Consider the following 16,720-nt stretch of genomic DNA (forward strand, 5'->3'; position numbering starts at 1 on the left):
CACCCATACAGTCATCATCGCAAATGGCTTTCCCCAAATCGTCATTTGAAGAAGCCTTTTCTTTTTACACTTCAATAGCTGACATCATGTTCCCAGCTCTAGCAAGTACAATTTTGATGACCAGTCACTGAGTGTCTCTTACTGGCCCTGTGCCAGCGTTTCATTCACCCTAGCTCCTCATTTTCCTAACAACCCTGCATGTAGGATCTATTTTCAACCATGTTATACAGAAGAAATGAGGAGTGAAGTTACCCGCGATCACTCAGCTCGTCAGTGGCCAAGTCAGACCTCACAGTGGGGCCTGCGCCCAAAGCCGATGCCCGTAACCATCTCGCAGTCCTGCGTCTCGGCGCGTCACCAGGTCTGCCCAGCGCTGTGCGCCCCACGCTACTCTTCCTCCTGCCACTTGCCTAGGCACTTTGGGCACCAGAAGCGGCTCATCCTTATTTCTGTACCCATTGCCACTCACCAGAGTACATGAAATGTTCATCTCACAGCCAACTGTGATCACCAACTGGTCACTGGTCCATCTCCTCAGGTAAGACACTGACGTTAGTGTGTCTGCACTTAAAATTGTGCTCTGTATTAGACTGCAGCTTTCAGCTCCTTTTTCCCCCTCCCTAAGCTGTTTTGACAAACCATGCCAACTTTCAAAGGGTGTACAACTCAGGGGTTGCGTGTTCCCAAACAAGGGTGTCCCGTTGCCCTGCAAGAGGGAATTTGTCAGGAGGGTCAACCTTAAAAATTAGTAGTATCTTTCGTTCAGCTGTAGAGAGGGCATCATATCTGAACGTTCAACTCAACAAACCCGCTCTAAAGCAAAAGCTAAATGTCTCACCAGCAGTTCAGGAAAGCCATCCAGTCTAGTCCAGGGATTCTGGAGTCCTCCTCAGCCAGATCTGGTTCAAGCTGTTACCTTTGATTTTCAGACCACACTTCACGGAGCCCTTTAGGTTTTTTTTGGGATGAGTCATTTCTCTGCTTTTGTGATACCTCACTCACTCTGCTCCTCTCTGAAATACTGTCAAGGGCTTTATTTTTGTGTGTCTTGTGTGTGTGGCAAATGTTTACAGCTTTGATCCCTCTCTCTAACTCCTACACCAGTTAATTTGTAATCTCTATTCTTGAGCAAGGTTTCTCTAAACTCAGTCCCTTGCCACTATTAGGCCTGTCAAATTTCTGTTGGCCTTTAAAGTCTCTAATTAAAAAGGCATTTTTCTTTTTCCATGAAGCCCTTCCTACTCTGCCTTCCCCACCCATCAGTCAAAGGACGGCTGTCACATGTTGGACTCCCCAAACGCTGTATAATTCTTACAGCTCTTGTTTTGCCTTATTGGGTAGCACTTGCAAGCTTGCCTCGGCCTCGGAGCAAGGCATCTCCTTAACCTCACAGCATGCAGCACAGGCACTCCATCAAGACTGCAAGCTGGACAGACTTCAGGGAGATGGGAGGGGGGAACGAATCCTGTTTACATCCTGAGAGTGTTTAAGAGGAACATCTCTGACCAAAAGTCAGGTAGCAGTTGTTCAGACCAGACACCAGATAGATAGCAGATGATTGGAATAGCAACAATGAAGCAAACACAAAAATAAAAATTGGCACCCGGAACAGGTGAGGTCTGACTCCCCGGGGGAAGAATTCTCCTAATTATTCTCTATAATTAGGCTCCGTGTGCTGCTTAAATAGCTCCACTTACCAATACTTGCCAGATAACCTTAGTCAAGGCACTGACTATTCTAAACTCTCCTTATATTAGTTGTTACATTGGGTCATTGTGAAGACTGAGACGATACCTGTAGAAGGCTTAACACAGTGCCTGACAGGAAAATGCTTAGCAAGTTTTAGTGACCAGCACACTTAAAGTTTGGAAACATGCCCATCAATAAGGGATTAAGGAAATCGTGGCACACCCACTAAATGGAGCTCTTTTCATCTCCGCAAGATCTTAGAGTTTTTTAAAAAGGGCACTGGCATCTATGGTATGAAATATTTTGTGTAAAAGTGAGGAAATACACTTGCTTGTACCTGATCAATACCATAGATGTAGTTCAGAAACACAAACAACCTTTACCTGGCCAGTGCGGGTGGGAGACGTTTCAGACTACCTCTTGAACGTTTTGATTCTTGAATTGCATGTGTGTTATTACCTATTCACCAAAGATAAGAAGGATCTTATCTTTTGAATGTGTACATGTATCCAGTGTGGACTTCGTTTCAGAGTGAAGTCCACAGGACCTAATGACAGCTCTCTCTCCATACGGAAGTGGACAGCAGGCCCTTGAGGGACACGGTCCTGTTCAGCATTGTGCTGTAACGATGAGATGCTATAGGAACCTCTCTTGTTTTTATCTCTTAGCCTCGTAAAACTGGCTGTTATACACGTTGTTTCACCAGTTCCAAGGACCCACTGACAATGTTAAGTAGGGACTTACTGTCATCAGGGATCAATCTGCTTGCTTAATCTGTGCAATGCACCTTAGCCTTTTTTTTACAGTGTCTAGTCCTCCATTTTTACAGTGGAAGCTCTTGTTCCTTTTCCTAAATGAAATGTGGAGACACAAATGCAACGAAAGACAAATAAAGGGCAGTGGGAAAAGTTAACGGCGGCTGTAACGTAGTTAGAAGGTAGCGCTGTCTTCATTTGTTTTGCTGCCTTGAGAGAAAGTGGTTAAAACTTGGAGCATCCCAGCAACTGTTCTTTGCAGTCTGAAGAGAGACACAGTAATATGAGAGTGATTGATAAGCTACATTTTCCCTTGAATACATACTGGATTTATTTCTTTAACTTACTACTCTTTGATCAAACTGATCCCAGCAAAGCACCCCACGTGGTCGCAGCTTGTTTTGTGATTAAAAAAAAAAAAAACCCTTCTCATGCTTCCTTTGGTGTTTGATACTTTGATCACAGTGGTTAAGATCAGGACAGAAGTCACTTATCCAAAACATTCTCATTTTAAAAATCATTTTTATTGTCATTTTATGGTTAAAAAAACATACATGGCATGACTATAAAGTAATGAGACAAGTTTTCACGTGTGGTTTGAACTGCCAAGTCTCATTAGTGTATAGTCACATCCTGTCTTGAGCTTGGAAGAAAAATATGCCTTGGCTATATGATTATCAATTTTGTTACTTAAAATTTATTGAGTGCCAACAGAGCACTAGGCACATATATAACACAGAATTGTACAGTCTCTATGTTGTAGACTATATTATTTACATAGATTTCTTAAAGATAACATTAAAGCATGTATTTACATAACTTTAGACAAAAATAACAATACTGGAAATCAGCAAGTTTCTGTCTAGCGAGGAGCACCTTTTCATGAATGAGAGGGTTACGCAGAACTTGTGCACGAGCACTTCAATTCCATTACCCAGCAAGTCCATGTTGTTCCATTACATAGTTCTATAAAGCTATAAGGAGAAAAACCTAAGTGGGAAGCCATACTTGGTTTCATTAGGTCAAATACATTTAGAAAATTCTCTGCTGAGACCAATGCTTCGAGAAACTACAGACATATTTACATATTATAGCACAAAAGCTAGAACTATGGCATGCAATTCCAATGAGGTGGAAGAATGGTGAATATGAAAATCATTTTTCTAAACCTGGAGGTTCTTCTCTTTGCTATTAATTTAAGTACCACAGCAGTTTCTTAGTTTGCAAAAGAAACATGTACCTTTAAAACAAACGTTACTATTACACAAAGTTACTGATGTTACACAAAATTATGTTAGAAAAATTCAAGAGAATTTTAGGTAAATACAATGAATAGAAAATTCTCCAACTGATGTCAACCATTGGGAGTCTTGTAAGTTTTGGGGCTCTGAGAATCACTATAGCGTCAACCACAGCATCCCTGGCGTGTCGGCTGGCGGTCCTGATTTCGGGAGGTGGGCCCAGAATGAGCCCCACAGCCCTGGGAAAGCACTGCGGCTCACGTTGCAACACGAGATGTTTCTTCTGCATTCATTACCACACGGGAGAGTGCGCCGCCAGGGAGGCCCCTTCAGGGAGAAACTAGGTTTTCCTTTGCTACTAGCTGAATCAAGATAGTAAAAAAAATTGTATCCAAACTAAGGCCTTTGTACTTTAAGTAGCTGCTCCCAAATTCAAGTTGAATATTTGGCTGCATTGTGGAAAGAAACACAGTATCAAACAACAATTTGGGTTTGCTTTGCAGTCTAACAAATAAATACTCTCAACCTCCCACTTATCTCATCCAAGTTTGTCATAGAAAGGACCTCTGTCATCTGTTCTCTTTAATGTAATATAAATCAACATATCTCAAATAGGTGACTGGACCTTGCCTTCAGCTGAATTTAAGATTCTCTCTATATTTTTAATGCCTTCACCATACTCAGAAATGAAAGACTCAAGAAAATGTTCAGTCTTTTATTTAAAAACTATAAACAGTCACCAAAGTAAATAAAGCCATTCTATAACATAAACTGTTAGGTCTATATTTTTTACTGCACATCCTAAGGACACAGCAGAAATGGTGGTTGGAAGGCCTTCCACATTTTTGGATGCTAATAGAACAGGCAATAGGCAGTTATAAATGGATACATGTCACGCTGAGGGGAAGAAAGACAATTTAAGGAAGTGAGCAGTTTGTGAGCAGGAATGTGGTACAGTATTAAGAATGGAAGAATAATACAATAAAATTCCACACTATATTAAGATAGAAAAAGTAGTGAAGAAAATATCATACCTGCACATAATGCATATATAACACAGGAGAAAACCTGTATAAAATTCCATGTATTTAAACCAATTTACAAATACAAAAAATTCTGTCCAAGCTCTGAGCTTGCACGTGACAAATGTTTACAGTGGATACATGTTAGGGAAAACCAAAAAAACCTTCAAATAGTTTTTCTTCTACAAAAATGACATGAGATATATTATTCCATACTCTTTTAGCCAGCAAAATGAGTTCTACAAGGTGTATAATACAAAAGAAAAAAAAAGAGAAAAGAAAAAAAAATCACAGTTCCACAACTGTTTTGACTTTACAGCATCAGTACCTTTGCAGAAGTATTTACACAAATTTAAAGAACATTCATCCACTGCGTAGAATATATCACAATTACTTACAGTTGACAGGAAAGTCTAGAAAACTTTAGAACCTACCAATAATGCTTCTCGGACACCACAGAATGTATTTCCAGTGGCTGCAGTGGCATGAAAGGTGTTCATTCTATTCACAAATATTTACAAGATCTATTCTGACTGGTAAATTTTTATGATAATAAATAAGTGAAAATATATTGGCTCAAGTAAGAAAACCAAGCTACTGATTTCTAAACAAAACACACAATCCATAGCTAGATATTGGTGGCCCCCACTGAGATCGGGGGTATAGGTGTGCTGAAACTTTTTTTTTTAATTATTCAAACCAGCTTAAACGGTTTTGTAAATATAAAAATGTGCTCCTTTTTGGATATAGATAAAAATATTTAATGCTTCTATTTCATCTGCTCATGTAGGTTTTACAATATTCCATGTATATTCCAATGTGGATGGTACTGAATTCTGATCATACCAGTTTCCATCAGGATTATCAGCTCTGAGAAACATCCTGCAGATAAGCTGGTTGACAATCCCACAGCAGTTTTTTTCTTTTTCTTTTTAGATTTTTTTAAAACAGAGAACAAAGGGATTCGCGCAGATCAGAATACGAAGCTTCCTCTCAGCATCATGGGAGGAGATAAAAGAATTCATTCTATGGTCTCAGTTCCATTAAGACTTGGTGCTTTCTTCAGTAACAATATGTGAAATGTATCTGACTTTCTTTGAGTTCCCCACTCTAGAAGTGGAATTATTTTTCACTGCAGCATTTCTGAGTCTTTTTCTTGTTCTTTACTCTGAACTGTAAAATTAAGTTCATAAAGGCATTTGGCAAGGGTGGAGGAAGCTTCCATGTTACTAATGGCTAGCACTGATAAGTTGTTTTCATGTCTCTTTAACAATCTGGAAAAAAACAAAGAAGTTCATCAGCATCCAAAGTCACGGTGATGATTCCTTATGGATTTTGCAAGTTTAAAAACTAACATTTTTAAAGAAATTATCGCAGCCCTACAGTAAAATGTTAATATAGCATTGTAAGAAGGGAAGGCAGGATCTGGGAAATAACCAGTTTAATCTTTCCAATTTACAGATGAACAAACTGAGGCCAACTTGAGGCATTCCAAATGGAAATGACTTCCTCGCCACTTAAATAATAATGGCAGAACCAGGCAACGTCTCTGATGGTTTGCCTTTTCTCTGTGGTGCCTTTCTCCAATAAATACAGGAAACCGCTAGCAGAATTTTGTATTAAATTTCAGTCATGCTCCTAGAAAATTTGGACTGTGTCTCTAAAATAGTCAAATCCACAGAATCAAAGAGTGGAATGGAGGTTGCCAGAGGCTGGGGGAAGGTGGGAATGAGGAATTATTACTCAGTGAGGGTAAGGTCCCGGGTAAGCAAGATGAAGCAGCTCCAGAGGCCTGCTGTATAGCATCGTGCCGACCGTCAGCAATACTGAGCCGTGAGCTTAAAACTGTTAAGAGGATAGATCTCATGGTGAGTGAGCTTGGCTCAATAAAATAAAATAATAATTCAGATCCCATCAGAAAACAGCTGGAGAGAAACAGAGTGGCTGCTTTTAAGAAATGACTTGAGAATAAAAATTATGTTGTAGGTATGATAAAGGTTCTTCCATTTCATTAAGTGAAAACAGGCAACATTTAGCTTAACTATTTGCATGCCACAATACTCGATAGAAACTGGTTTCTAAAAAAAATTATAAACTTCAATAAAGAAATTATAGTATTGCTGTGGCTGTGTGTGAGAAGAAGAGAGATTATAAGAGTGAGCATCATCTAGCAAAGAAAAGAGTGATGCTCTGGGCTGAGGAGAAAAGCAGCAAGTCAGCCAGAAATGGAAGGAAGGACAGATGCGGGATGAAGAAAACCCAGTCGACACTTGAACAACACGGGTTTAAACTGCGTGGGTCCACTCAGACGTAGCTCTTTTTCTTAAACAAAAACTGTACATGTATTTTTGTTCCTTATTATTAATAAAATTTTCTTTACCCTTATCATAGGAATACTATATATAATACATATAGCATACAAAATATGTGTTAACTGCTTATTTATGGCTTCTGGTCACAGTACATTATTAGTTAAATTTCGAGGGAGTCACAAGTTTATATGCTGATTTTTGACTGCTCGGGGTCGGCATTATGAACCCTCTACGTTGCCCAAGGGTCAACTATTACTAAACTATCGACGGCATAGCTAAGTGATTGGTATATGAGTTTTCCCTGCAAAATTATCCCAAAGTTTGCCTTATATGTGAAAGTTTTCACATAACATGTTAGAAAAATAATCAAACAGCATGAGATTATCCAAGAACATCAATGTCTTCATTAAAATAATCTTGGATAAAAGGAACTAAAAGTGAAAAGGAAGGAGATTAAGACTTCTAAATTTTGAATGAAAAACTTTGTAAGGAAGGAGTAAATGCACAAAGACACAGAAATTCAAAGCCAAAATTTAATATGTGGGACTGTAGTCATTTTTATCATAGCAAAGCAAAACAACTATATAAAAAACAAAAAGTGATGATTAAGAAAAAATTGAGATTGATGATTAGAAAGTTAGGCATCTTTTTCTATTTTTTCAACATTTGGGTATTTGCTTTTATGTAGTTTCCATATCTAGACACTCCACACCCTCAAAAGACTGATTACAATTCAGAATTAAAGAACACGGTCGGAGCGTGGAGCAGCGAGACTCCGTCATACCTGCTGGAGAGAGTGCAAACTGACAAAGCCTCTTTGGAATCGTTTGGTATTATGTACAAGTTCTACAAATCAGCAATCCTCTATAAATTTTTAATAGAAATATGTCCATATATGGCTAAAAACCATAGCAGCACTGTTCTTAATAGTCCCAAATTGGAAATGACCCATATGCCCATCAAGAGTTGAATTAAAAAAAAATTGAGTGTATTTATAAAACAGAATTCTATATGCCAATAATATGAACAAAGTTGTTATATGCATTGACGTGAATGAATCACACACAATACTGAGTTAAAAAAAAAAAAAGCCAGCATGAGAGAATATGTACTATATGATTCCACTTATATAAAGTTCAAAATCAGGCAAAACTAACGTATGGTATTACAGCCTGGGGGAGTGGTCCCATGGAGGAGGACAGGGTAAAGACTGGTGGGGCCTCCAAGGGGCCCTGCACCCATACTGTTCCATTTCTTAACTCAGGTGGTTGGTTCATTTTGTAATAATTCATTGGGCTTTACACTTCTGTGTTTTATGCTTTTCTTTAGACATAATTTAAAGTTTAACAAACTTTTAAATGAACTATGAAATTTTTAAATTTCTGTAAAGAAAAAAGTAATAAAAATGATTTAAAAATAATATACAAAGTAGAATCAAATTATTTCCCTTTTATAAATCAATAAACATTTTGACAGAAAGCATTTAGTTTCAAAAACTTAAGAAAATCATATTTTCCAAAATGATTGTCACATATTAAAAAGTATTTTTTAAACATTTTTTATTGTTGTTCAAGTACAGTTTTCTGACTTTTATTATTCTTTATTTTTATGTCACATGTATACAACTAGAAAGACTAAATTTAAATCACCAGGATGACTTTAAGGTAACAATTTGACTTCTTAAATAAATTAATATCTTTTATTTTGGGGGGATTTTAAAAAATTAGGGGAGGGTTGGGAGGGGTGGTGGATTGAAAAAAAATTAAAGAAGCACTCATTAGATAAAAATAAAATATGCTTACTGTATTATATAAAATGATACTCTTTCAATTTCATATTTCACAAGTTTCTTTCTGATGTGTTCAATAAGGCACAGGCACTGTCACTTTAATGTACTTCATAGATAATGAGAAATAATTTGTAAGTACAGTTAGTGAAAACAACTTTAGACCCAAATCAGCTGTTTGAACAAAAGTTTCTCTCCTTTCCCAACCCAAATAAATAAATGTATTTTCTGGAAAAACTAAACCAGAAAGACTTAGGACTTACAGAGACAGACAGAGAGAAAGGTTAGGGGGTGAGAGATCAATCAGACAAAAAGTGGGACTGGGTGGAAGTGAACAGACTTGAAACATCGTGAAAAACCCCCTGGTCCCCCTCCTCTATTCTGTTTCCAGAACACAGGACCTCATGTTGACTCTTGTCCAAAGTGCCCACCTCCAAAGGCAAGAGAATCAGAGATTCTTCTCTGGAGAACAAACCTATAGAAACTGCCACTGGGTGTGGAAATGGACTTCTAATAACCAAATCTGTTCATCAGGGGTCACCCTAAAATGGCAATCACCAGTGACAAGTGGAGGTCATGCACTCAAGAGTTCTAACTAGCTTTTAAGAATTTTATTCTTACAATACAAAATGAAGGCCAAAAATCCACAGAAACTCAAGGAATTTCAAGGAAATGGCAACTATACTGGGAGAAGAAGAAACTTCAAAAATACTAGGAATTAACATCCTCAGAGAGAGCCCCGGCTGGTGTGGCTCGGCGGCTGGGTGTTGTGCTGAAAACCAAAAGGGCACCAGCTGGACGTGTGCAAGAGGCAACCGATCCGTGTTTTTCTCACAGTGGACGTTTTTCTCCCTCTTTCTCCCTTTCCCTCTCTCTAAAAATAAACTAATAAAATCTTTTTAAAAATCCTCAGAGAGAATACACCCCATTCAACATATGAACAGAATGGGACAAAACAGCAACAACTGGCGACTCAGAAAGAGGTCTTAGAAATTAACACTGGATAGCTGACATAAAAATTCAGTAGATTTGATGATAGTCAAGAAAATTTCCAGAAAATTAAAGACAAAAATTATAGCTAAGAGAGAACAGAAAATGAGAGAATCTAAATGGATCTAGCATCCAAAAAAAATAGAAGTTCAAGAAATGGAAGACAGAGACAATGGAGGGCAGGGAATTCTAAAAAGAAACACTCAAGAGAACTTCCCTTTACTGGAGGACTTAAGTGTCCTGATTGAAAGGACACACTGGAACAAGACGCTCACTTCAATGACAACAGAACACTGACATCATGACACACTATCATGAATTTCATAGTATCAGAAAGTTAAAAAAAGATCCTAAGAGCTTCCAGAGTGGGGAATAGATCACATACAAAGAAGGAACAATCAGACTGTTATCGGACTCAATTGCTAAGTAGCATGCTAGAAAACATAAGAGCAATGCCCTCAGATTTTTAACGAAAAAGGATTTTTAATCTAGAACTCCATATCTAGAGTAAGGGTAGACTAAAAACATTTTCAGACATGTAGGATCTTAAAATTATCAGAGGATGTGCTTTAATATTAGGGAGCAAATCAAGTAGAGGAAATAAGTGGAATTCAATGAAAAGGGACTCAACATGGAAGAATTCCCAAGAATAAATGTGTACCAGGCCTACAAAGTAAGCTGTCTAGATTATAAAGGGGGAAAAATGTAAAACTAGTAAGAGGTTTAACAACTGTGAGTATTTGGACAGGTTACATACACAGACTTACGAGATACATGACAAAATCAACAGAAGGCCCATAAAACAAGAAGCAAGGTGATCATTAACCCCAGAAAAACGGAGAAAAAGAAAAATGTAATAATAGTGGTACTTGGCTGAGCATCAAATAACCTGACAACATCTAAGATTTAAAGCATGGTGATATAACAATCTCATGAGGAAAGGAAAGGCAGGAGAGAGGTTTTAAAAATATTCAATTCTTGAGAGAGAGAGAGCCAACAAGTAATGTATAAAATAGATAAATCAAGAAATAGTTACATAAGCATTATTATTTAGAAATATGAATGGCAAATATCAGAAAAATTAGCTCAAATTATTGAAAGCTCCCCCTTGGAAATGGGTACAAAGGATGAAATAGGGATTGCTACATTTTGTTATAAGCTTACTAGTGTCATTTAATTTTAAAAAATTAATTTTTGTAATAGCCTTAAGATATAATTCATATACTATACAATTTACCCATTCAGGCATGTACAATTCAGTGGTTTTTAGTATATTCACAGAATTGTGCAACCATCACAGAATCCATTTTTGATATTTTGATCACCCAAAAAAGAAACCAAATGCCCATTAGCAGTCACTCCCCATTATTCCCCAAATCCCTCCTTTGTTGTTGTTATTTTTAGTTTTAAATTGTGGTAAAATACAATATAAAATTTACTATTGTAATCATTTTAAGTGTACAGTCCAGTAGTGTTAAGAACATTCGCATTGTTGTGCAATCACCACCACTATCAACCTCCAGAACTTTTCTGTCATCCCGTAACCACGCTCCATCTCATTAAACAATGTCTTCCTGTCCCCGCTCTCCCCACCGAAGCCCCTGGTGACCACTGTTCTATTTCTATCTCCATGCATTTGATTCTTCTCTAGTGGAATAACACAGCATTCGTCTTGGTGTGTGGCTTACTTCACTTAGCATAATGTCTACACAGTATCCAAGTTATACTAGAATTTCATTTTTTTTTCTTAAAAAACAAAACAAAACAAAAAACCTTTGTACTCAAGAGCAATTTATTGTTAATTGGAGGTCTTCTACATAGGAAACCATTGTAAAACTTGTTCCTCTAACCACTAATTATTACTGTTTTATTTTTAGAGAGAGGAAGGGAGAGAGAGAGAGAGAGAGAAACACTGACATGAGAAACATGTCAGCCGTCAACACTGACGGTTGTCTCTCATACGCACACTGACTGCTGACCAAAACTGCAACCCCAGCATGTGCCCCGACTGGGAACTGAACTGGCTACCTTTCTCTGTGCAGGACCAACCAAATAAGCCACACCAGTCAGGGCCTCCTAACCACTAATTTTAAGAGAGTGTTAAAGGGAAACAGAGTAATGTGTGCTGTGCCCAAGGTCACCAGAGTGAGATGTGGTAGCAGACTTAAGAGTTTCAGGCTCTCCCAGGAAGGAATCTTAAACCAGCCAATCTGGAGCCATCTGGTGAGCACTAGCAAGGTCATCTACCTGATGGGCCACTGTCATACCCTAAGGAAGGTGATTCTGTCACAATTTGCTCTTTCCTAGTATAACGAAGTTATACTAGGAGTCTGTAAAGGTCTCTCATTTGCTGTAGCCCCTTGAGCTTCCTCATATCTGCCAGATGGGATGGTCTCCATTCAAGAATCAATGAATAAAGATCTTTAATTACACAGGTAAACTTTGTTGTTTTTTAAAAAAAAGATAAAAATCTTTTTACAAACCTTAGAAAATACATTTTAATAATTATGTTCATAAGTAAAAGACAAGTTTATATATCTACTCATTCCATAGCTTGAGGGTATTTTTAAAATTTTATTTTTTCAATTATTGTTAACATTAAACATTATATTAGTTTCAGGTGTAGAGAACAGTGGTTAGACAATTGTGTGATTGATGAAGTGGTCCCCCTCTACAATTCAAGTATCCACCTGGCCCCACACACAGTTATTACAATAGTGACGATATTCCCTAAGCTGTACGTTACATCTCCGTGACTGTTCTGTAACTACCGATCTGTACTGCTCAATCCCTTGACCTTTTCCATCCAACCCCGAGCCCCTACCATCTCGTAACCATCAATTTGTTCTCTGCATCTATGAGTCTGTTTCTGTTGTTTGTTCATTAATTTTGTTCTTTAGATTACGCATGTAAGTGGAATCATGTGGTATTTGTCTTTCTCTATCTGACTTATTTCACTTAGCATAATGCCCTCCTGAATGCTGGCAGAAGAGTAAGACATAAATTCAAAGCAAGAGAAAGACTTAACACACCCCTGCTGCTTTCAGGTGGAGGTGGCCACGTGAGAAGGGATGTGGGCAGTCTCCAGGACCTGAAGGCAGTCTCTAGTTGGTAGCCAGCAAGCAAATGGAGACCTCAGACCTCCAGCTGCAAACAACGGAATTCCATCAATAAAGAGAATGTGCTTGGAGGAGAATCCTCAACTCTAGAGAACTCACAGTGCTGGCACCTTGAGTTTGGCTTTAGGAGACCCTACGTGGAAAAACCTTGTCATGTTATCTTGGACTTCAGATCTATGAAACTGTGAGATAATAAAGGAGTGGTCTTTTAAACTGCTAAGTTTGTTAGAGCAGCCACAGGAAACTAAGGCGTGTGTCCTCCTAGAACTGAAGCCCAAGGAGTGATTGTTTTCAGGCCACGCAACAGCAGAGCCGGAGGTCAAAGCCATGGGTTTTGACTCTCAGTCAGGCCTTCTCTCTATGAAGGCGCACTCCCATGGGGACCGAGTGACTGTCCGTGGTGCAGTCAATGCTTTCCCCTACTCACAGTGACCAGTAAACTATCAGGTCAAAAAATACCCTCTGGAAGGTTATTTTTGAACTGAGTAGTCACAGAAAATGCTCCAGGTGTTTTAGTCCAATTTAATCAGTGTATTAAGAATTTCCAGGTCCAACACTAAATTTGGTTTTGATTGCATTTTTTAGAAATATTTTTTTATTTTTTAATTATAGTTTCAGGTATACAACCCAGTGATTAGATATTTATATAATTTACAAAGTGATCACTCTGATAAAACTAGTATCCATCTGATACCACACATAGTTATTACAATATTATTGACTACATTTGCCATGCTGTGCTTTACATCCCCATGACTGTTCTGTAACTACCTATTCGTATTTCTTAATCCCTTCACTTTTATCATCCATCTTAACCCTTTACCTTTGGCAACCGTCAAAGTCTTCTCTGTATCACTAAGGCTGTGTTTGTTCTGCTTGTTCATTTATCTTGTTTTTATAGACCCCACATTTAAATGAAATCATCTGGTCTTTGTCTTTCTCTGACTTACTTCACTCAGCACAATATGCTCTAGGTCACAGGTGGCAAACACAAGGCCCGAGGACCTAATCCGGCCCTCCACCTTGTTTCTACCTGGTGGCAGCAGGGAGCTCTTAACTGTTAAAGAGTAGTTAAATGTATACAGTCCTAAAATTACATTTGGCCCTTTACGAAGGCAACCTTGAGGCCGATGTGGTCCCTGGAGAAAATGAGTTCGACACCCCTGCTCTAGGTCCATCCATGTTGGCAAGATTTCATTTGTTCTCATGGCCGAGGCATATTCCATTGTATATATGTAACACTCCTTTACCCACTCATCTACAAATGGACATTTAAGTTGCTTCCATACTTTGGCCATTGTCAATAAGCTGCAATGAACATATGGATATATATGCTTTTTTCAATTTAGTGTTCTGAGTTTCTTTGAATGCTACAAAATGGAACTGCTGGGTCCTTCTTTCTCTTTTCTTATTGCCTTTTGTTTCAAAGTCTGTTTTGTCTGGTATAAATTTTGCTACTGCAGCTTTTTTGTTTTGTTTCCATTTTCATGAAAAATCTTTTTCCATCCCTTTACTTTCAGTCTGTGTCTTTCCTTCTGATGTGAGTCTTTTGTAGACAGCACATGTAAGGGTCACGTTTTCTTATCCATTCAGTCACCCTATGTCTTTGAAGCATTTAATCATTTGCATTTAAAGTAATTGGTGATAGATATATTATTTATTGCCATTTTATTGTTCATGTTTCTTATCTTTTTTTTCTTCTTCTTAAAGACCTTTTAATGTCTTATAATACTGGTCTGGTGGTGATGAAACCCTTTAGCTTTTTATCTGGGAAGATCTTTATCTGTTCTTTAATTCTAAATAATAGCTTTGCTGAGTAATCTTGGTTGCAGGTTCTTGCTTTTCATCACTTTTAATATTTCTTGGCAATCCCTCTGGCCTGCATAGCTTCTATTGAGAAATCAGCTGACAGTCTTATGGATGCTCCCTTGTAGGTAACTGCTTCACTTTTGCTCCTTTTAGGATTCTCTTTGCCTTTAACCTTTTGCATTTAAATTATGATGTGTCTTGGTATGGGCCTCTTTGGGTTCACCTTATTTGGGGCTCGGTGCTTCCTGGACTTCTATGTCTATTTTCTTCACCAGATTAGAAAAATTTTTACTCATTTTTTCAAATAGGTTTTCAATGCCATGCTCTCATCATTCTTCTTTTACACCCACAATGTTGTTAGGCTTGAGGTTGTCCCAGAAGTCCCTTAAACTATCCTCTCTTTAAAAAAAATTTTTTTCCTATTGCTGCTCTAATTGGGTGTTTTCTTATGCCTTGTGTTCCAAATTGCTGCTTCAATACTGTTTCATCTAATTTGACGTTGACTCCTTCTTACATATTCTTCATTTCTAACAAGTTTTTTTATGATGTTGAAGTCCTAAGTTCCTTGAGCATCCTTATAAAAAATGTTTTGAACTCTGTATCTGGTAATTTACTTGCTTCCATTTCATTAAGTTCATTTTCTGGAGATTTCCCCTGTTCTTTCATTTGGGACATGTTTCTTTGTCTCCTCATTTTGGCTGCCTCTCTGTGCTTGTTTCTATGTATTAGGCAGATCTCTTATTCCTCCCAGTCTTCATAAGGTGGCCTCATGTAGTAGGTGTCTTGTAGGGCTCAGGGGCACAGACTCCTACATCACCTGAGCTCTGTGTTCCAGGTTCCTCTAAGCCCACCACACACACGTGTGGACTTGGCACAACCTCCTGTTGTAGTTGAGCCATGACTGCTGTTGGCACGTCACTGGGCGGGGTTGACTCCCTAACCAATCAGCTATGAGGACTGGCCACAACTATAGCAGAGGAACTCCTGTTTAGGGGCCAATCCACAGAACAAGGTTTGGTTCAGTAAGGCCTTGGTGCTTACAGAGTCTACCCCCTGAGCATGTCACTCATGGAGGTGGTTGGGTGGTGCTTCAGCGTGGTCTGAAGCTGGCTACTTTATGTGCTGGGTCTGGAGCCTTCTGGGAGGGGCAGGCCAAGATCAGCTTCTGACTGTGCCCTGCCTAGGGCCATCTGGCATGAGCTATAGAGTAATCTGTAGATGGCTACTACTTATACTGGGCTTGGAGGTGCCTTGGAGAGGCCAAGCTGAGAGCTCAGGCTGGCTGCTGCTGGTGTTGGGCCTGGGACCACTTCATAAGAGGTGTGTCTCATGCTGAGGCCAGTTGCTGCTCGTTTGGGGTTTGTGAACCTTTAAAAGAATTTAGAAAAAGTCTGCAACATGAGGCAAGACAGGCTACTTGTATGGAAAAGCCACTGGAAACAGCTTGGGTGGGCCCATAAATTGGGTGTCACTGGTCTCAGAGAATCACCAGAGAAGGGAAAAGGGTATTAGCCAAACTGATGGAGAGTCAGATTTGGCACCAACCAGTGCCAGCAGGAAGAGGGCTCAGAAAAGGAACAATGGCTTCTACCAGCACTTCTGTTTGGGAGAAAGCTGCCCTCCAGCCCTTATCCCAAAGCCAGATATTTAAGTATCTCACAGTATGTCCCTGGTGTCTTTCAACCTGGAGCTAATAGCTAAGAGAGCTGGAGCTAATTGAGTGAGTCTGAGTAAGTCTGTGTGTAGGTCCTTTAGGAGTAAAACCTGGGCCCTGGCCAGTGGTGGCTCTGTTGGCTGGGCATTGTCCCAAAAGCAAAAGGTTGCTGTGTTGATTCCTGGTGAGGACACATGCCTGGGTTGTGGGTTTAGTCCCCAGTTGGGGTGCATACAAGAGGCAACAAATCAATGTTTCTCACACCAGTGTTTCTCTTTCTCCCTCCCTTCCCCTCTAAAAATAAAATCTTAAAAAAAAAAAAGAGGAATGCCTAGAATTCTAG

General features: G+C 38.9%; 1 protein-coding gene across 2 annotated transcripts in view; it reads right to left on the bottom strand.

Moving 5' to 3' along the window:
* Positions 1 to 4,386: 4,386 nt before the first annotated feature.
* ARID2 (AT-rich interaction domain 2) overlaps positions 4,387 to 16,720 on the bottom strand; it is a 163,675-nt gene continuing 151,341 nt past the window's right edge. For both annotated transcript variants that reach the window (XM_045830159.1, XM_045830158.1), the window contains exon 21: positions 4,387 to 5,981. In XM_045830159.1, coding sequence (XP_045686115.1) covers positions 5,837 to 5,981 — 145 coding nt within the window. In that variant the 3' untranslated portion in view covers positions 4,387 to 5,836. The remainder of the gene's footprint in view (positions 5,982 to 16,720) is intronic.

The sequence above is a fragment of the Phyllostomus hastatus genome, unplaced genomic scaffold, assembly GCF_019186645.2.
Source record: "Phyllostomus hastatus isolate PE091 unplaced genomic scaffold, TTU_PhHast_1.1 phas_scaffold_93, whole genome shotgun sequence".
Classification (NCBI taxonomy): Eukaryota; Metazoa; Chordata; class Mammalia; order Chiroptera; family Phyllostomidae; genus Phyllostomus; species Phyllostomus hastatus.